The sequence below is a fragment of the Alligator mississippiensis genome, chromosome 12, assembly GCF_030867095.1.
Source record: "Alligator mississippiensis isolate rAllMis1 chromosome 12, rAllMis1, whole genome shotgun sequence".
Classification (NCBI taxonomy): domain Eukaryota; kingdom Metazoa; phylum Chordata; order Crocodylia; family Alligatoridae; genus Alligator; species Alligator mississippiensis.
The window spans coordinates 47,185,742-47,206,804 of record NC_081835.1 but is presented as its reverse complement, the minus strand read 5'-3'; the positions used below and the strand labels follow the sequence as shown (position 1 = coordinate 47,206,804).

The window sequence follows — 21,063 nt, the reverse complement described above, 5'->3', positions numbered from 1 at the left end:
GCTTTCCATCTCAAGTGAAGGACAACTTCCAGCTGATCTTGCTTTATGGTCTGATTTAGCTTTCCCCCCTTGTGCTGAATGGGGTACAGTCTGTGCCAGCTGGTGCAGACTGCTTCTCCTTGCAGCTGTGCTGTGGAGGCAGAGCCATGGTTGATCCCTACTCCTGTCAACTCACCTGCATGGGAGGGGCATGAAGCGCGCATAGGTGGCAGCTCTCTCCCCCATGGAGGCTTTGTCAGTGTGGCTAAGCTGGTCAGAGGAGTCAAGGGACTTCTTTCTCCTCAGTGTTGGCATGCAGCAGGATTCATAACTGAACCCCTGATAAAGCAGAGTTCAACAAAGGCTCCAAGGAGCTCCAGACCAATGCAGTGCTATCTAGAAGTGTCAGAGCCAAGGCCCAGCAAAGGAGCAGGAGAGAGCTCTTTCAGCGAACAGCTTCCTAGTCTTTCCCCAACCCAGCTGGTGTTGCCCCCCTCACACCAGATACCCTGACTGCAGTTGCACTATACAACAATGAACACAGAAACTTACAAAGAAATTAAGGTAGCTAAGTCAGCTGCAAACTACCAAAACTCTGCACAGACATATCTGGACTTAACTCCCCACCCCTGGATCAAGCCAGTCCTCTGAGACACCTGGAATTAAAACAATATCCCTGTGGGCACAGGATAGCTGCTTGAGCATGGTGACTCTGAACCACCCCCACGATTCCTCCGGGGTCACACACTTGTGGATCTTAGATGAGCAGAGCAGGGAAGCCATCGGTACACACAGACAGAGACCATAGTCCATCACACATCCGTCTGGTCTCTGTTACGGCCCGATAGTTTTCTGAAGGCCCAGCCAGTTAGACTTTTAGGCTTTCATCTTCTGACTCACTGAAGCATTCTGTATTGAACCTTGAAATGCACGGTAAAATGAGACAAGATGAACCACAGGGACAGTGAAGACCTGCTGTGAATTCAGACTTCTCCCTGTGTAGAGGAGAGGGGGCCTGAGATACATTGCCTGGGCTCTTCCATTAGCAAAACTCATTTGGGATTTACCTAGTCCACCTCTCTGCTCCCTATCAGAGAGTAAAATGAACTGGAACCTGACTGGTAGGAACGCCATGTGGGATATACACGGTTATATCAAATATAACCAATGCAAGCCTTTTCAATAAGGAATGAGGTCTTGGTGTAAGCATGGGGAATCCACCCCTGGACTTGTCCTAAGCAGCTGCTGCTTGGGCAGGAGCATGAAGCCATTCAGCACTGGGAGTTATGGCTTCTATGACCTCAGCTTCTGGGGAACGGAGTGTACAGTTGTGAAGGAGGGTCCATGTGTTACTGGAAGAGGCTTCCTGCAGCAAGAGGCTGCTGTGCTGCTGCGGCTTCCATTTCACTGTTCCCCGCATTTTATTACTGACATTTTATTGCTTGCAGATATTCTGAATGCACAAACGCTTCCTGGCTAGCTTGACTGCACTGTTCAGGATCACTTGTATGCAGAGCTCCCCTTCACTGACAAAGTTTAATGCAAGACTATTATCCAGTCCTGTGTTCATTGTGTGAGCTCTGCTGCCTCCTTGTGGTCTGGCTCTCTGCCCCAGTCCTCTAAGGTAGGGGTCAACTATGTTTTTGGGCAGTGTCAAAAACACCCGCAACCTCCACTTGTAAGATGTTGGTGTGCCAAGGACGTACAGTGGAGGAGCTGTGAGGGGCCCAATCCTTGCTGTGGCAGCGCAGCTCCAGCCCCTTCTTCACTGTCTGCCCCGAGGCATGCATGCCTACCACAGAGCTTGCAAGCAGCTGCGCGGGGATCTACAGAGTCCCAGCCTAGCTCATTGCCGGCAGCAGATGCATGCATGCCTGGAGGCGGATGGTGGGGAAGGCGCCAAGGCTACACTGCCACAACAAGGATCAGGCCACTTGCAGCTCCTCTGCTATCTGCTGTGCTGCATGCATACTAAGCAAAATGCCGTTGTGTGCCGTGATCTGGCACGTGTGCCGGGGGTAGCTGCTCTAAGGAATATAGCCCCTGTCCACAACAGGTTTCTGGGTGGCTGCTGCATTAAGCAGTGGACCTAAATGCAGAATTAGTGTCTGTTATCTTGTCTGTTCTGGGTAAGCTAGTGCTGATAATCTGCATAGCATTCCCTCCCACTGTGCGCTGCAGCACCTCATAACTCCAGATCCAACTTCTTCGGCAGCTGAATTGCATGACAGCAGGTTTTATACTGCAGGAGCAATAACTTCACACCTGCCTGCCTGGCTAAAAGCAAATAGGGATGTGGGGGGAAGGGATTTCTGCTGCAGTAGATAAAGATTCAGGGTACAGAAGTAGCAGTTGGTCTTCTTCCTTTCACCCACCATTACACAGGTTCCTTTGGGCAATGAAGTCGGATTGGATTTATCCCATCTACTCCATTTTCTTCTCTTCCATTAATACCCCTTTTTTATCTTCTTATGTTTTTAGCTTTTTCTCCTTAAAACCCCCTTCCCATCTACTCATAATCCAAGAAATAAACAAGACTTGGTTTTATTTTCATCACAAAAACTTCCTCGAGTGTTGTATTCTTTTTCATACCCTTTTTGACTACAAGCTGTCTTCGGGGAAGTGACCCTCTACTACTACATAGGGGAGTAGTTTCAAGCTTGCTGTGGTTTTTGGACATTACTACAGTAGTCATATTCTGTGCATTGTGCTATATAACTTGCATGCTTACAAAGGTGCATCTTGTAGAGAAACACTTTGTGGATGCTAATCCTACTTTGCTCCTACATAGCACTTTTCATCCCTAGTTCCCTTTTTACTTTGGAGAAGTGGTCTCCTGAGTCCTGGTAGGAACTGGACATTACTGCCCAAATAAGTATGATTATAGAGGTGTATATGCACACTACATGTAAAACAACACCGTGCAGGTGGAGAAAGAGTCTATGTGAAAGAGGGCAGAGCTATGGGATCAATTAGCCACACACTTTTGAAAGCCTCCCCTGTACTTTGCATACAACTCTATCTCAGTTAGGATTCTCTCTAAATTTCCAAATCTGTTGGTGGCTTCAAAAGGAGACTGAACAGTCACCTTGCTGGGGAGTTGTCTTTTCCTGCCTAGTGCAGGGGGACTGGCTTCGATGATCTGCAACAGGGGCAAGCAATTATTTCGGGCGAAGGGCTGCTTACTGAGTTTTGGCAAGCCATCGAGGGCCGCATAACAGACAGCCCGGGGCAGCTAAATATTAATTTTCTAAATTTTTTAGGGGCCCTGCGGGCTGGATAGAATGGCCTGGCGGGCTGCATTTGGCCCACGGGCTGAATTTTGCCCACCCCGATCTACAAGGTCCCTTCCAGCCCCTTACGATCTATGAATCTATGAACAGCCCTACTTTGTAACAAATCACTCTTCTCCCAGACTGATCTTTCTTTTCATTTCTTCAAGGCATGGGCGACTGGTGCTGCCCTAGTTGGGAGGGGGGGGGTCTCCCCGCGGCCAATCCCGCCAACCAGTGGGGGCCCTGATCTTGCTGCTGCGAGGGGTCCCCTGTGGCAGATCTCACTGCCTGGGGGAACCCTTGTGACCAATTGCTGCAGCCAATTGCTGCAGCTGCTTCTGGGAGCGGCTGCAGCGATTGGCTGATGCTTGCGGGGGGGGCACCGGCATTCCCGCCTGTCCCTCTGCCCATCGCCTAGGCCGTGAGCGCAGCTGGTCAGGGGATGCACTGGCACTCTCAGGGTGCATGTGCACGCCCTATGCATCGCCACTACTTCAACGCCAGAAGGCACCACAGCTGGCACGTGACTGGTGGGGAGTCTGCACTGCCCGCAGTGTATGGACTGGACTTGGTGCTGCACACAGTGCCCTGCACCAACCCCACGCTGCCTGCAGCACATGCAGTATGGTGGGGCTGGGCCAGGGCTGGGGCATGGGCTCAGGCCAGCAACCTCCAGGCCACATCACAGAGGCCAGATGCACAAGCCAAATGTGGCCTGTGGGCCATATGTTTGACACCCCTGTCCAAGATGCTCAAGGTCCCCTCGCGCTAGCCATTGCATAAGTACCAAGTGCTAGATGCCTCCCACTGCAACATGCAGGCAACAGCCACCAGTGCTGCCAGGTCTTAAATATGAAATTGCCATATTGGAAGGTCAGAATTGTCGTATTTGCTGAAAAACTATTGTACACAAGAAAATATGCAAATAAGTATGCAAATAATACAAATAAATCGTGTTCTTATTTACTTTATATTGCTCACTGTAAATCTCCACTGAGTGAATGAGAACAAGGTCATCAAAGTTGAAATATTTCTTTATTTCAAGGCAAGCAGTCGTAAGAAAGTGCTGACAGCAAACCCCAAAGTTGGTTAAGACTCCCTGAGAATGACTTGCGTTTTGCATATGCTGCATCAATTAACTGCCTCAAAAATTATTGCAATCTGGGCTCATGGTAGAGATGATATCTGTTATATTACCTGTAACCCTATCCAGATTGCTTTTTCCTCTAGACTAATATGGCTACAGCCTGGATACCTGCCACAAAAATTATTGTACAGTTTGACAAGGTTCCTTGGGTGAATTTGATATCTTTTATTAGACCAACCCAAATGGTTGAAGAATAGTTATTAAGCAAGCTTTCGGGTTCAAAAACCCTTCGTCCGGCTAAGGAAGCTGCAGCAGTTGGTGTGTGCTCTTCCTAAACCCCTTGTACAGTTTGAGCACTTTTGCTATTATTGATTTGTATATTGTACAAGGGTTGAAATTATTGTACAAATACAACAATTCTCATACACTTGGCAACACTGTCAAGCCACTGGGGCTCCTGTTGTCCCTGATGCCGGTGAGGAGGGAAGCACATCACACTTCCAGAGCCCAGAACAGCCCAGCTGAAGGGAGGCGGCTATGGAACAGGGCCACACAGGACAGCTGTGGAAGCCCCCGCGCTCAGTCCCCACCGGTCCCCGACCCAGCCTAAGATGCTGCCTAGACCACAGAGTGTCCTCCCTGGAGACAAGAGAGGCCCACTTCCGGGTTTAGCTTGGGACACTCTTCCCTCCTCCACTTCGGGGCTCTGCTTGGACTCGACCATAATCCCAAGCTGGGGGACGGAGGGGAAGCGGCACGTTCAGAGCCAGGCGAACCGCAGGCAGGCAGAGACCTGGCGGAGAGAAGTGCCATGTGGGGCTGGGGGCTTGTTCCCCGTGTCACTCGGGGAGGAGGTGTCGAGTACCCGTCCGCCCTCCCCCGGCCGGCCGGAATGGTTCAGCCCCTTAGCAACGGGTTCTGGCGTCCGCACTTTGGAGACGGGGCGCTGCGAGACGGCGCGGTGCGTGCGTGGGGGCGCGGGCCGGGCCGGGCCGGGGGCGGCGGCGAGGGCTCCTGTCCCGGGGCAGCGGCCGCCTCTGGGCCCCGGGGGGGCTCCCCACATGAAAGTCGCGTGGCACTGGTTGTTCTGCTCAGCCCCAGAGCTGGGCTCTGCCCCCCACCCCCGGCTCGGCTGGAGTTGCTCCGGAGCCAGCAGGGAGGGATCCTGCGCCCCAGCCCCTGCTCCTGCCTCCGCCATCCCCCTTCTGCGCTGCATGCGTCTTTTTTCTTTTCTTTTTTAAAGACATGTTTCATGCTCCAAGCCAAATCAAGTCCAAATCCATGGGTCAGTCCAGAACCGTAAGTGGTCCAACAACTGGAAGATGTCCTCCACCCCGCCAGGCGCTTCGGATGTTTCCAAAGTCTTCTGGCAGGCATCCTACGTGCAGGCCCAAGCCCGGCGGCTCTGGGCTCGGATGCCCCTGAGTTTTGCCTGCCCTCAGCAGTAGGGCCGCAGGAGCAAGCTAGGGAGGAGCCTCCCATTTCCATAAAGTGGGCTTTAAGCCCCAACACCTGGGCAGGTCCTGAACCGCGCCGGAAGAACAGCGATCCCCAGGAACGCTTAAGGAAAACTGCCTTCTGGACCCAGACACATGGTGCTTCCTCTGCCGGGTAGCTGTGGATCAGGGCCTTTTTGGCCCATGGAGACAACAGAGCCTCGTGATGGGCTGGGGCCCGGTCCAGCCAGGTGCCTCTGATCCTTTGATTCCCGCGAGCGCTGGATCAAGTCTGGGTGGGATCGCTGTTCATGGCAGTCGTGGGGCTCCGCAGTGCAGGCGGGCGTCAGGAGCCCTGTCACGTGGCGGGGGGCCATGGGCTGCGGGGGTGTTTCCTTGTAGTCCGTCGGTTGTTGCACTGGGACACGCCAAAGCCAGCAGTGTCCTGCATCCATTCAGGATAGGCAGAAGCGATTGCTTTTGAATGTGTTGCTATGGTGGCTGCCTCAGCACTTTGTACTGACTCGTGCAGGTTTGGATCACATTGTGTTGTCAGTGGGCATGTCTGCATGTTCGTTAATGTGCTCTAGTTACTGCACATCAAGTTTTGTACTTGGTTAACCAAGTGGTAACTATGTACGTAGTAACTTGTGCTACTGCGCAGTAGCGCCAGCACATGGGGGTTTTTCTTGTGGCGCTTACTGCACAGTAGCCTAATAACACGATGCAGTAGCATGTTAGCATGGTTTTTGACCAACATGCTACTGTGCGGTGTTAGTAGGCTACGTAGCAGTAAGTGTCTCGTGTAGATGTGCCGAGTGTGTGTCATTAAGGTTTGGGATGCGGTTAGGATTGGTCCGTGCAGCCAGAGCAGCGCCGGGCGCCTTGGGTGGGCCAGAACTTTCTGGAGGGTTCCGGTGACTGTTGAGAATGCAGTTCGGGGGCAAGCTGCAAGGGGCTTGGCAGTTAATGTGGGTTAGGAAGGGCCAAGAAGACCCCCAGGGTCAGGACTGGCAGAAATCAGGCTGATTTCTGGAGATGCTGGCAAGCCTCTCAGAAAGGCTAAAGTGTTGCTAGCTGAGGGTCTTGTTTCCTGTCTCCAAATTATAGTCAGTTCTGTTTGTGTTATCCTGTTTGCTTTTTGTTATTTGTCTCCTTACTAATTGCCTGTGGAAAGGATTTCTAGGTGAGTGATACTCCAGGCCAGCTCCCTCTGCAGAAAGGGGGACCTGAAAAATTCTTACGTAACCCAACAGTGCACAGGCAACCCTGGGGGGCCCCTGCAGTCAGGTTTGTGACAGAAGGGATTGCATTTTATTTTAAAATAGGTATTGTTAGGGTTGCTGCCTGAACACTTTATGCTGAATTTTGTTGCAAATCTAACAGCCAAGGTTGGTAGGAGTAAAGATAATATTAGCAATCTAACTTACCCCACTTGTATTTGGCTTGATTTCCTTGCACATTTGGCAACACTTTCTTTGTTGCATGTTGCATTGTTTCTCCTGTATGGCCCATTTCCATTGCTGTTCATATGATTCTTTCGTACAGCAAGAGGAGAAAATTTTATAAAAAACTCAGAATCAGCATGATTGTGAAACTGCACGAACTGTCAAGGGGATGGGGCTGGTGTAGGACCTGAAACAGCTTTTAATTTAATGTTGAAGGAGGTGAAATTTCAAGTAGACTGAGAAATTTAAAGACCTGTAGAGTACCTATCACTGTATTTGAATTCATGTATTAAAGCAAGAAAGAATTCCATGTATTTTGTGTCTAGTTTCTATGTGGATTGCAACATTATGAATGCATAGATAGATTTGAGAGGGAGCAGTATTAATTTTCTATCTATCTGATTTCACCCTTTTAACCTTTTCTTGTTGTTGGAATTGATTAGTTTTTGAAAAGTAATTTTCTGTTTGCCTATTACAACTACCAAGCCCTTTTGAACCACATTAAAAAAAGATTGGTTTTTTTTAGTCCGCTTCTTTGAAACTTTGGATCAAAAATTCAAGTGGAGGCAATAGATCAAAAGCTCATACCAGACAGCGAGAAAAATGTGTGGGAGTTTGACTTCTTGGATATGTAAAACCTGGATTTACTGTGAAATTGTAATTATAGTTTTGCCATCATGACACACACACTGTAGCTAATGTTGTGTCAGCAGTTCCATTATAATATGCTCTCATTTTGTATAGTCCCATTTAACCACCTCTGCATAATATGATATACCAGGTGTATCCAGGAAGCATACTTTTCAGGTGTGAAAGAATATGCACTTTCTTTGGCTGGAAAGTTCAGCAGTGGTGAAGGGATTCAACATGCTCATTACGGGTAAAACCATGATGATTTTGTGCAGGACTTGAAAAAGCCTGTAACCATTTGCTAGTAATGAATGGGAAAGCTTTCTGGGTTAGTGTTGGGAAGGTAAGGTAGGGGAGGCAGAAGAGATATGGGAAAGGGAGGGTTAGACCATCAATTTCTGCAGAATGAATGGTTTGGGGGTGAAATTTGCAAAGGTATAATGGAAGTTGGGCCTCTGAATCACTCTAACATTTGATAACAGTTGGGTGTTTAATTCTTTTTTGTGACTTTGAAAATCTCCCTCTTCTTAGTACTTGTGATTCCAGACAAAATCTCCTAAATATGAAATTAGTGTAAACCAATCAGCCTGCCCACAACCTGCTTTCCTGTCCCTGTCAAAGTATGAGGAATTGAAATTAACAGGACTCTGGGCAATTTCCTTGCTATTAGTCAAAATCCTCCAAGCAGAAATGTGTCCATTTAACACTGCAGGTGCTTAGGAAAGCCAAGAGCAGCAGCAGCAGACAATGCTTGAGGGAGAGAATTGACAGTGTGGAGAATGGGGGAGAGTTAGAGCAGATTGCTGCCCCTTGCATCCCTCCCCATTGCAGGAATCAGGTGGCTGAGAAGGAAGCAGGGTGTCTAAGAATATCTTTCCATAAAGCAGCTTGGAGGTTTCAGAAATGGGACAAGACAGCTTCTTCACCAGCGAATAGTTAAGGGGAACCATCAGCTTCATCATATATCTATTAGCTGGCAAATAGTATGAGATATGGAAACCCCAAGTAGAGCCTAATGATAGCATCTCAAACACTTGTCAGCTGCTGGGATGGCAAGGGTCTGGATGCCTAGACTTCCAAAGCCTCCATCAGTTATATCAGATTCTGCCTTGCTGTTTTATTCCTTTTGTCTAGTAAAATTTTCAAGGCCTAATTTTGTTCTCTATTTTGGATAACACACATTAATTTTACATTAGTCAGTCATATACGTTAGTGCCTCCTTCTGTGCATCTGTGAGGGCCTGACAGATGGATGTTTTTCAGGCAGGACACTGAGTAGGGTTTTGTTTTAATTGGGGAATAAATTTAGTGATCATGAAGGACTTTCCGGAGGTGTAAATGACTACCCAAGGTGCAAGGCAGTGGAGAATTAGGCCCTCTGTGGGTAGGCGTGGTACACACTTCCTCCACACAGCTGTCAGTGGAACACAGCATGGACTGCTGCCGATCCGGACTATTTCAGGTCTGGGCAGAGACTGCCAATTGTGCTAAATTGGGGGAGCCTTGTTATGTTCGCTGATAAAGACTAGGATGAGTCCCATGGTGGTTTTCGCTTTTTGAACTGAACACGGTTTGAATCTGGGTCTACAGAAGTGAAAGGTGAGGATGGGAACTTGCCATGCCACCTAGGTCCATCTCTGGCCCTCTCCCCCTGACCTCCTGGCTACTGAGCTGACATATTGAGAAAACCACAGCAGAGTCATTTTGCATTACTCTTGCTCTTCTGCATTGGTGCAGCAAGCATAAAAGAGTCCAGCAGTGATTCATCAGGAGTCCTTGGATCTCAGCTGATACCAATCAATCCTGCTGTGCTGCTAAAATAGATATGGCCAGAGCATAAAATAACTAATAAAACCCAAATCCTCCATGGAAAATTCATTCTTCAGGGTATGAGCTTCCTGTTGCCAAGCAAAAGAAAGACTGGGAGGAGACAGTGGGACTTTCTGGCTTGTGGGGGGGTTATTGATTCTCTCTCCTTGTCTCCCCACTCTGCTCATTTACTTTGTTTCACTTAAAGGACTTGCATCATGGTAACCTTGATTTATTATCTGATATTTTTTTTAAATCAGCCACTCAAAATTGTGCATTGGCTTGAACCCTACAGTAATAACCCAGCATGCAGTTATTCCCTGCTATCTCAGGCGTGTATGTAATGCTTCCCCTGCTGTGTGTGCCTGATTCATTCTTGTAGCTAGGTGAAATTTACAAAATTCGTAAACATTGAATAGAGAGGCTAGGACATTTGTAATTTTCATTTTGCTACCTGCTTTCAAGAGCAGAGCAGAGGAACACAGCAGGGAAATATGCATGTGTTGTCACCTCTGAGCGACAGTGAAGCACAGAGCAGGGACAGTGCTAGTTTTAGCCTGCAAGATCTTTTTAATGATCAGCTACTGCAAGTTGGAACACTCTCAATAAGCAGATTGTTGTGCAGACATTTTATCCTTCAGGATTAGACCAGACAGAATGATGGGTCTTTTATGGAATGCAGAGCAGGCATCCCTGTGGATATGGGCTATTTTTCACTTAGGGCTAGAATGTGATTTTAGGTCCAGCCCTGAGCAAGGATTGATGCATCACCCCTGAAGTAGACTTTGGAGGTTTTGTAATTCAGAATTCCCCACCTTTTACAGGTGTAAGCCACAGGGTATATACATCTTTGCACTGGTATAATCCTGGTGATCCTACAGGGATGTTGTATTTAACCAATACTGCTTAGCAACAGCAGTCAGTCATATTTAGACAAGCCCCTATGATCAATGGCTGCATCATGCCAGGAGTCTGAGGACTGCACTTAATTAGCACCTCCAGTGGGAGAGAGGATTTTATGAAATATGATGGGTGCTTGCATTTGTATTTGCCCATGCTCACATCTCCACTGATGGTTGAATAAAAATTGTTTGTGAGTTGAGATCGCCAGCAAAAAATATCCCCTGCAGTAGCAGGGAGAGGGGAGCTTCTAGTTGTGTTTTAATATTCGACAGGCTGTATTTGGACACTGCTGCATTAATTTTCTTAGAGCGGGGGTTAGAACTTACATCTGGGAAGAGCTGGGTGGGGTACCTGGATCTGAGCCTGCTTCTGCTAGATTCAAGGTAAGTATAGAGCACATTTGGGGATTTGGTAAAGCCCCTATGTGCTTGATAGGGCTGATAGCACACAGGGGTCTGTGTGCTACTTTCACTGCAGTGCCAGTTTATTGTAATTCCACTGGCAGCCTCTTGAATGCTGCCACTGATCAGGGAAGCCCCTGCTGTTTCAGGAAAGCGGCTTTTCACGCATATACTGTTGAGTTTTCTTCTACAAAACCTGCTTGGAATAATAAAAGCGCTTACTTAGCTTGGGGTTAGTGAGCTGTTCAGTCAGTTGTTGGTGGCCACCAGGTCATAAAAGTAGAGCTTGGTACTGAGGCAGGGGTTTGAGTGCACCTTGTTACCTACTCATATGTTTAGCAAGCCAAAAATGTAAGAGCCAGTGAGAGGGGTTTTATGAGCACTGGTGACATGTTGTTAAGAGCTTCACTCTTTGTCCTCTCCATAAGGCCTAGAATCCCTTCACAGCACCATTCTCCTGACCAACGTGGAACAGATGGATAAAATGCAGAAAGACTTGACCAAATCGTTGGGAAGGATCCCTTATGCCCCCTATCCCAACAGCCAGGCAAAGCTCCGGGACTCCAGTTCAGGAACCAGTTCAAGTCTATCAGAAAACATTTACAGGGGGACCAAAAGGAAATACCCACTGATTAAACAGAAGGGATTTTACTCTGATGTCCTCACTCCAGGAGCCTCTGACCTCTTGGGGGTAAGTGCAAAGAGCTTTTTTCTTCTGCTTGGATCAGAAGCAGGACAACTATGTGTTAGATTAAATAGTAGAACCTAGCTAAACAGACAATCTGCATGGCTTGATCTTGTAGAAAAGAGGCCCAAAATCTTGCTTCCTATTTTACAGCTGTTCTGCTAGGTCAGAGCCCTTTGTGTTCCAGGATTTGACCTTTGGTTAATGGACAGAATTTGGCCTTTACAAAGCAAAATAGCAATACTGCTTCTGTAGCTATGCATGGAGGATTTACATGGGGACATTGCCCTTGCTGTAGACCCATGCTACCAGTACACTTTTTGGGCCAGATCTTCTGCTAGCCCCTTTTGGCTTCCTTGCTCTTTGTCCTCAACCCTATGCATGTTTGGTTTGGTTTCAGGTTGCATTCTCCCAGCAGAACATTTTCCTCTCTCTGCCACCCTGCCCTACATTCTGCCTAATTTCAGACTAATATGGCTAACTACCTCTCTCTCTGTCTGTCTTCTGCTTCTTGGTTCTGTGTGTCCTATTCCTTTTCAACTGACAGTTCGTTTGCCTCTTATTGCCTTGGAGCTCTGTTTTGGGTTGAATTCTTCAGCACTTTGAGTTCATGGCTGCAGGCTTTTTCTTCATGTGCCACTACAACTCCTCTTGTATCCCACTCTACATCTCATTCTGTACCCCATTCTGGCTCCTCCCTGTTACCTCTGACTTTCCTTGATAATGCTTTTATATGCTGGATTTCAGGATGTGTGCGCTGGTCCCAGTGTGAACAGGGATTTATTGAGACAGGCAGATCTTGAAGAGCACACGCCAAAAGGTAAAGTACTGAAAAGAGTAATGTCATGGGGATATGAGTCATTAAAGGATTAATGTTGCTACCCCTTAGCTGATTACCTTTGGGTGGTCCCTAAGTTGGGGTGTTGGTCATGCTCTCTTTATTCTATTTCAAGGCCAGAGATGATGCCACAGCACTTGAATATGTTGGGGTAAGGGAACTGTTTGAAAATGATGGAATAAAGTGCACAAGCAAGACAGATGAACAACTCCCTTAATGAGCAAAAGATTGTATCCCTTCTGACCAAGATATATCTGGCCCCTGTCATGTCCAGAGTGCATTCAGGTCTATACTTGATTTCAAGATGGAGCTCATGTGTAGAACTACGGGGTACCCTTGTGCCCTTCTAGACCTGGTGCTCACAAACAAGGAAGAATTGGTGGAGAATGTAGTAGTGGATGGCAACTTGGGCAGTAGTAACCATGCGATGATTGAGTTCATGATCCTGAGGAAAGTAAGGAAGGAGAGCAGCAGAGTAGGGACCCTGGATTTCAGAAAAGCAGACTTTGACTCACTCTGGGAATTGATGGGCAGGATTCCCTGGGAAGATAGTCTGAGGAGGAAAGGAGTCCAGCAGAGCTGGTTGTACTTTAAAGAAACTTGAGGGCACAGGAACAAATGTGCAGGAAGCCTAATAAGTATGGCAGAAGACCAGCTTCGCTTAGCAGAGAACTCTTCAGTGAGCTAAACACAAAAAGGAAGCTTACAAGAAGTGGGAACTTAGACAAACAACTATGGAAGAATATAAAACTATTACTCGGACATGCAGGGATGAAATCAGGAGGGCAAAGTTCAATTGGAGTTGCAGTTAGCAAGGGATGTGAAAGGTAACAAGAAGGGTTTCTATAAGTGTGTCAGCAACAAGAGGAAGATTGGGGAAAGTAGGGGCCCCTTACTAAATGCAGGAAGCAACCTAGTGACGGATGATATGGAAAAAGCTGAAGTACTCAATGGCTTTTTCATCTTAATCTGCACAGACAAGGTCAGGTCCCAGACTACTGCACCTGACAGCACAGTCCGGGGAGGAGGTGAGCAGCCAACTGTGGTGAAAGAACAGGTTAGGGACTATTTAGAGCTGGATGTGTAAAAGTCCATGGGGTTGGACACGATGCACCCAAGGATGCTGAGGGAGTTGGCCAATGTGATTGCATAGCTGCTGGCTGTTATCTTTGAAAACGCGTGGCAACTGGGAGAGGTCCTGGATGATTGGAAACGGGCAAATATAGTGCCCATCTTTAGGAAAGGGAAGCAGGAGGATCTGGGGAACTATAGGCTGGTCAGTCTAAACTCATTCCCTAGAAAAATCATGGAGCAGGTCCTCAAGGAATTCATTTCTAAGCAGTTGGGGAAGGAGAAGGTTATTAGGAACAGTTAGCTTGGATTCACCAAGGGCAAGCCATGCCTGACCAACTTGATTGCCTTCTGTGATGATATGACTGGCTTTGTGCATGTGGGAAGAGCAGTGGACATGATATACCTTGACTTTTTAGCAAGGCTTTTGATATAGTTTCCCACAATATTCTTGCAGGCAAGCTTAAGAAGTACAGGTTGGATGAATGAACTGTAAGGTAGATAGAAAGCTGGCTGGATTGTTGGGCTCAAAGGGTAGTAAGCAATGGCTCGATGTGTAGGTGGCAGCTGGTATCAAGTGGAGTGCCCCAAGGGCTGGTCTAGAAGATGGAATGGAGTATACTCTTAGCAAGTTTGCATATGACACCAAACTGGGGCGAGTAGTAGATACACTGTGGGGTAGGGCTGGAATTCGGAGAGACCTTGACAAATTGGAGGATTGGACCAAAATAAAGCTCATGAAATAAGCCCAGTTCCCTCAGCTTCTCCTCATAAGTCATGTGTCCCAACCCCCTAACCATTTTCATAGCCCTTTGCTGGACTTTCGCCAATTTGTCTACATCCTTTCTGCACTGGGGGGCCAAAACTGGACACGGTTCTCTAAATGTGGCCTCACCAGTGCTGACTAGAGGAGAATAATCACAACCCTTGATTTACTGGCGACACTCCTACTAATGCAGCCTGGTATGCCTTTAACTTTCTTGGAAATGGGGGCACACTGTTTGCTCATATTCAGGTGATTGTCCACTGTAACCCCTGTGATGGGACAGTAGGGAGCAATACTATGCAGGGCCAGCCGCCTCAGCGTGCCCAACCAAAGCCACGCTTCAGGTGTCTCCCCTGGGGCATCTATGTCTGGCCAACCCCCTTCCTGGAGCACACCTGCAATCCTGGGATAATTGCTGCTACTACCCAGGCCTTGGTCACTGTTGAGGCTCTGTGCAGCCCAGGGTACACATACTCTGCAGACCTTGGAGGTGCTTAGCCCACCGTGATATTTTGGGGTGTTTCTTTTAGTCTGAAGCACTTCCCTTGCTCAGAGCCTCTCAGACCCTCTAGAGCAGAGGTTGGCAACTACAGTCTGCTGGCTGGATCTGGCCCACGGAGCCATTTGATATGACCTGTGGATGTGGGACCTTGGCAACATTCAGCAGCAGGGGTCTTTGACAGCAGGAACTTTTCCCCTCCTGCAGTGGAGAGAAATGTCTCCAGCATCTGTGTCCTAACACCTACCCGCCTGCCTCTGACCCGAGTTGGGTCATAGATTCGTAGACGTTAGGGGCTGGAAGGGACCTCTTGAGATCATCAGGTCCAGCCCCCCTGCGCTTGGGCAGGAAAGACTGTTGGGGTCAGGTGACCCCAGCAAGGTGAGTGTCCAGGAGTTCTTTGAAGATATCCAGAGCAGGTGATTATACCACTTCTGGGAGGAGTCTACGACTAGAATGTCCTTGGTCTAGAATAAAGGCATTTTTCCTTATGTCTAATCTAAAGCAGTCTTCTAGCAATTTATGACCATTAGTCTTAGTCTTCTCCTGGGGAGCCCTGCCGAACATTTTCCCAGTTCCTGATATGCACCCTTTATATGTTGACTAGCCAAATGCCCGTCATGAATGTCAGATTTCAAAGGAGTGTTTACATGGCCAGCCCTGAAGGGTGGCTCTGCTTCTGCCCATTCTGTTGCCCCTCACTCCCAAGCCACAGCCCCTCTCAGCCCTGCTGTTGCCCCTCACTCCCAACCCACTGACCCCAGCCCTGCCAGTGCCCTCCCTCACCAAACTGCAGTACCTTCCCCCCAGGCCCTGATGGTTCCCGTCACTACCGACCCACAGCTCCCTGATGCTGCCAGCGCCCCCTGTACTCCCAACCCACAGTCCCCTGCCCCCACCCTGTTGCCCCTCACTCCCAAGCCACAGCCCCTCTCAGTTGTATTGCTGCCCCTCACTCTCAACCCACTGACCCCAGCTATACCAGTGCCCCTCCCTCAACAAACTGCAGTGCCCTCACTCCAAGCCCTGATGGTGCCCCTCACTCTCGATCTGCAGCCCCCCAGCCCCTGTCTCTACTGGTGCCCCTCACTCCTGACCCATAGCCACCTGGTGCTGCCAGTGCCCCCCGCACTCCCAACCCACCGTCTTCCACCCCCACCCCAGTTCCCCTCACTTCCCAAGCCACAGCCCTCCCAGCCCTGCTGCTGCCCCTCACTCCCAACCCACTGACCCCAGCCTGCCAAGTGCCTCTCCCTCACCAAACTGCAGTACCCTGTCCCCCACCCCCATCCTTGCTGGTGCCCCTCACTCCTGCCCCCTGCCCCCCCAGCCCTGCTGGAGGGGCCCCAGCTGTCCCAGTCCTGACCAGGCTGGAGCACAGTGGCTCCAATTCATACAGGCAGCAGCAGAACATGTCCAGCCCTAGTGCAGGCTGAGGGAAGAGGAGAGGAGGCTTGTGGCACTCCTTGCCTTGGGATGAGGCTGCTGCACTGCACCAGGCAGCCTGGCCATGGCCCCCTCCCCCTCCTTCCTTCTCACCCCCTTGCCCCCCCCCCCCCAGGTGCTTATGGTTGCTCAGTCCCCAGAGCACAGGCACCAGCCCCTGTGCAGCCAGCCAGCCACGGAGTTCCCCGCTGCCCTCCAAGCCCCCCACCCCTGCCTCTTTCCCCTGCTGGAGAACAGGCAACCCTCTCCTCCCCCCCTGCCCTGTTGCAGCTGCAGCCCCCACTCCCCCTGCCCTGACCAAATGTCTGCGTTTCTCCTTTGCTACGGGGGTGAGAGCAGGGAGCACCACGTGAGTCTTTGCACCTCTACAGCTGCAGGCAAGTACTTTCTGCTGCCTCCAGTTGCACTCCCCCTGCTCCCACCAGTGGAGCAAAGGAGAGTCCCAGACATTTGGGCAGATTAAATAAAACTTGCCCGGATGGAGAGCAGAGGGCTTAAAAAAGAGGACACGGATGTATGGTAACCCTATCTTGATCAAAAGTGTGACAGACAGACAGACAGACTGACTGACTAAGCCCTTTATTATATTGGAATAGGCTACCACCAAGTCCCCTCTGAGGCTTTTCTTCTCCAGGCTGAACAGACCCATGTCTCTCAGCCTCTTATTGTATAGCCTGCTCTCCATATCTATAACCATACACGTAGTCCTCCTATGGACTCTCTCAAGCTTCTCCAAATCCTTCCTGAAGCATGGTGCCCATAACTGGACACAGTACTCTAGCTGTGGCCTCACCAAGGCCAAGTAAAGTGGGACAATGATATCTTAATTCTTGTTTGAGATGAATCAGGTCATTCTGGCCTGCAGCCTAAAAAGGTTGCCAACCACTGCTCTAGAACACAGTCTAGTCATTTAAGCTGTGGGCTGGGGAGAGAGGATTTTGACTTTATACAGAGAGAAGCTGGACATCACCTAACTGCCCTGAAGATTTCAGTTATTTTCAAGAAAAAAGGAAAATGACTCCATCCACAAGTGATAACAAGTCAGACCCATTCTTAACAAGTGGAGACAGACCTCTATTTGTGATATACTACTGATTCAGTAAAAAAAATCAGTCTGAAGTCTGACTGCCAATGGTACACTAAGTATTGACATAAATAACTGATAATGCACAAAGTGCTGCAGTGAATAGCTTTATGGATTTCAGAACAGTAGAGTTACACAATAGGAATAATAGTGCCTACCAACAATAGATATATACCAGGGTGGTTCTTTGAAGAAGTTGAACAAAGATATGTCCTGGGATAAAGGAATTATCTTAAAACCTCTCTGCTTTATGGATTCTTTAATAAAAGATGATTCTTAGAAAATATCATAAATATGTATGTTGATAGAGATGATACACAGATTCTGTACCACTTTTGATTAATGATAGAAATGAAAAGGAGATGAAATCTGTAGAGTAACCTGTTTAATATTGATCTCCATTAGTCAAAATATTCTCATAAAAAGGGATTGTTTGACTAATAATTTGCTATCCCAAGGATTCTGACCCTAACTATAGCTGACTTTATCAGTGCAGTGTGGGCCTGCTGCACTTTTAAGGACTGGGTTAAAAAATCCGTGGTCCTGCAGACTTCTCGCCAGATTCACTTTGAAATCCAGGGGCTTTGCTGGGCAATTGAAATACAAGTATACAAAAGTAACTTAGCAACGTCCTTGTCTTCTTTTTAAGATGGTATATCTATTGAGTATGAAAATTTTAAAAGCTCGTAAAGGATTAAAAGCTCTTGCAATTCACCAAAGTCTATTTTTAGGTTCATACTTGGATCTCCTGAATGGGTCAGTGCTTCTTAAACTTGGCATGCAATTATTTGAATCAATTTTCAGATTCCCAGTTTGCCACCTTTATTTTATTTTGAGCTGGTGATGCCTTACTTAGACTTCCGTTAGACAGTTCTAATATAATAAAGGGCTTAGTCTGTCTTTCTGTCTGTCCGTAACACTCTTGGAGCACTCTGATTGGTTATTGAAACAACCAATCAGAGTGCTCCAAGAGCATTACGGACAGGAGTTGGCAGCGCGGTGGAGCGCTGCCATGATGGCATGGACAGAGGGGACAGAGCAGGGGGGCAAGGCCACCAGCACTGGCCTTGCCCCCCTGCTCTGTTCCCCTCCGTCCCCATTGTCATGGTGGTTCTCCACCGCCTCATGTGGGGGGGTAGGTCAGCAACACTGGTCCCAGCCCTGCTCATTGGAGGTGGTGGAGTGCCGCTGATGGTGGGGACGGAACTGGGGGGGAGTTGAGGCCAGGGATCCTGCTCCTTGGAGGCGGTGGCGTGGGGTGCTGGTGGGGTGCTGGTATAGGTGGATAGAGGGGATAGCAGGGAAAGCTTCCCACCCCCCCACACACCCCTGCTCCTGGGAGGCAGTGGCGGCGTACCAGGGGGGTTGGGGTTAGCAAGCATCTTCCCCCTATCTTCTCTCCCTGCCTGCTCCCCACCCCCCTATCATTTTTGATGGGCAATTTGCTAGTTTATATATAAACAAACATTTATGTATAAACAAACATTTAGATCTCTATTTGGCTTGCTACTCTGGAAGTCTTTAGTGCTGTTCAGGCAAAATTCTCCATGAAAATGGTGGAGATCGTTAACCGGTTTTTACTTAGTCCCTAATCAGACTCCCCATGGGAATGGTGTGTGAGCTGGTGACTTTTTTTAGTGGTTTGCTTGAATAAAATTCAGATAATGACCTCAGAACTTAATGGTTACCTGACTTACTCCCATGATACACCCTGAATTGCCCGAGAATGTGAGTGTTTTACAATTATGCCTGGATCTTATCCTTATAACAACCCTGTGAGGAAGGAGAGTATTTAGCTGCATGCTACTGATGTGGAACTGGAGCACTGGGTAATATAGGTGACCTATCCTCATGCGGAGTCTGTGGCAAATTCAGAAATTAAATCCTGGTCTCCTGAGACTGGGTCCAGTCCCCTCTCCACTATCCATGTCTCTTAGAGTCATTGTCAATGCATATAGCATAATTGTTTTTGCATAATGACATGTTTAAGCACAAATAAGAAAGCCCTTCACTTGCTTAGGAGAAACCAAAAGTCTGGTTTCAACTTTTCAGAAACACCTCACTTGGCATCTGCTTGACTCCTTTACTTAGGCAGCACAGTTACCTTGAACCCTGCAAGTAATCTGCCAGAGAAGACTGAGGGGGGATTTGATAATGCTCTTTGAATATCTGAAGGGAAAATATAAAAAGGGATGGAGATAGGCTATTCTCTAAGACTGAAGGGGGAGCAGAGGAAACTGCAGCAGAGGAAATTTAGGTTGGAGGTTAGAAAGAACTTTCTTACTGTGAGGGTGGTTAAGGATTGGAACAGGCTACTTAGAGATGTTGTAGAATCTCCCTCCCTGGAAACTTTTGAGAGCAGGTTGGGCAGCTCTACAGATGCCTATACATGTGCTCAGAGGTAGGGAGGGTCTGTTTGAATTAGAGAGATTCCCTGACAGCTGCTCTAATTAAAACCACTCCCATCATGTATATTAAGCCCCCCCTGCACTTTTAAATGGCAGCAGGGGTGTTTTAGCTAAAGCTTATTGAATGAGCATGACAATGAGGCGATTCTGAAGTGTTCTAATCAGAACGTGGAACAGACTCAATTAATCGGGTCTGCTTCAACATGTTCTAATTAGAATGTAAACCAGCACGTCTACACACAGCCTACTTATCTATGATCCCATATCACATCCTGAGAGGTGGCAGAGTTTTTCTGTCTGCATTTGAGTGTAGGACCAGTGTTGGACAACATTAGATTTTGTCTATGTTTTGGTTCTAGTCACGACATTTGAGTTTCCTGAGAACTTCGGGAGCTACTTGGACCAGCAAATGATTGGACCAACCACTGAGATCCTGGTCAAATCAGACTTTCCGCTGCAAGCATTTAAGCCAAAGGTGCAAATCCCTTTCCAGGGGCTTCCAGGCCAGTGCCCTCGGAAGATTGAGATAGAAAGGTAATTGTCAAGAAGATGGATACTTGGTAACTCTTGTGTGTAAAAAAACTTTGCAATGGCCACAGACAAACTGGGTGCTGAATTTATTTTGAAGATTTTAAGGTGCTATCTGAAGAACATTTAACATTACACTGTCTTTAAAGGGGCTAGCCTCACCCCTTTCCACTTACACATCACTGTTGACTCAGGCAACATAATGAGAAACATGTATCAACAGAATGATAGTCCTCTGTAGAGATTAGCCCTGGGAAAGATCTTAGGTTAGCCAGCTTTTGCTTCATTGAGGGGATAGGAAGTGCCGTAGGGGACTCAGCACTTTCCTAATTCAGCTCCCAGGTCTGTCAGTAGAAGCAGAGTAGCCCAGCACTGAGCACTTCAGATAATTCTGCTCTATGTTGTCCAGTCAAGTTTTAAAATTCCCATTAATGTGTTCTCTCTTTTGGGGAGTGTCCACTTGTTTCTGCATTGCTGCCATACTGAATTAGTTGTTATTAGCCTGAGCATCATTCCCTGTAGCAGCCACAGGAAGAAAATTGAAGCAATAATTAAAAATCCCTATCACTAAATTAGGCAATAACCTTGCCATCTCATTAACTTGCAACTAGGAGAAGACGGCTGTATCTCAAACTTGATATTGCTCAGCTCTTAGCCAACGAGGGAATAGATTCCAATCAACTGATGCCCAGGCACCAAGACCCTGACAGTTTGCCAACCATTGAACAGAAGCAAGATCCTGTTTTTCCCATCTACCTCCCCCTGAAGGTA

At 48.0% G+C, this 21,063-nt stretch overlaps 1 protein-coding gene across 3 annotated transcripts in view; it reads left to right on the top strand.

The window, feature by feature from the left end:
• The first annotated feature begins 5,094 nt into the window (after nucleotides 1–5,094).
• The window catches only part of DNAH1 (dynein axonemal heavy chain 1), a 157,207-nt gene continuing 141,238 nt past the window's right edge, over nucleotides 5,095–21,063 (top strand). Inside the window, exons 1-5 of one of the 3 annotated variants that reach the window (XM_019475610.2) lie at nucleotides 5,095–5,302; nucleotides 11,396–11,658; nucleotides 12,400–12,472; nucleotides 20,124–20,298; nucleotides 20,904–21,060. In XM_019475610.2, the coding sequence (XP_019331155.1) occupies nucleotides 11,443–11,658; nucleotides 12,400–12,472; nucleotides 20,124–20,298; nucleotides 20,904–21,060 (621 nt within the window). In that variant the 5' untranslated portion in view covers nucleotides 5,095–5,302; nucleotides 11,396–11,442. Of the gene's footprint in view, nucleotides 5,303–5,376; nucleotides 5,641–10,453; nucleotides 11,659–12,399; nucleotides 12,473–20,123; nucleotides 20,299–20,903; nucleotides 21,061–21,063 lie in introns of those variants that run through there. The other 2 variants (XM_059715419.1, XM_059715420.1) reach the window with 2 other exon arrangements.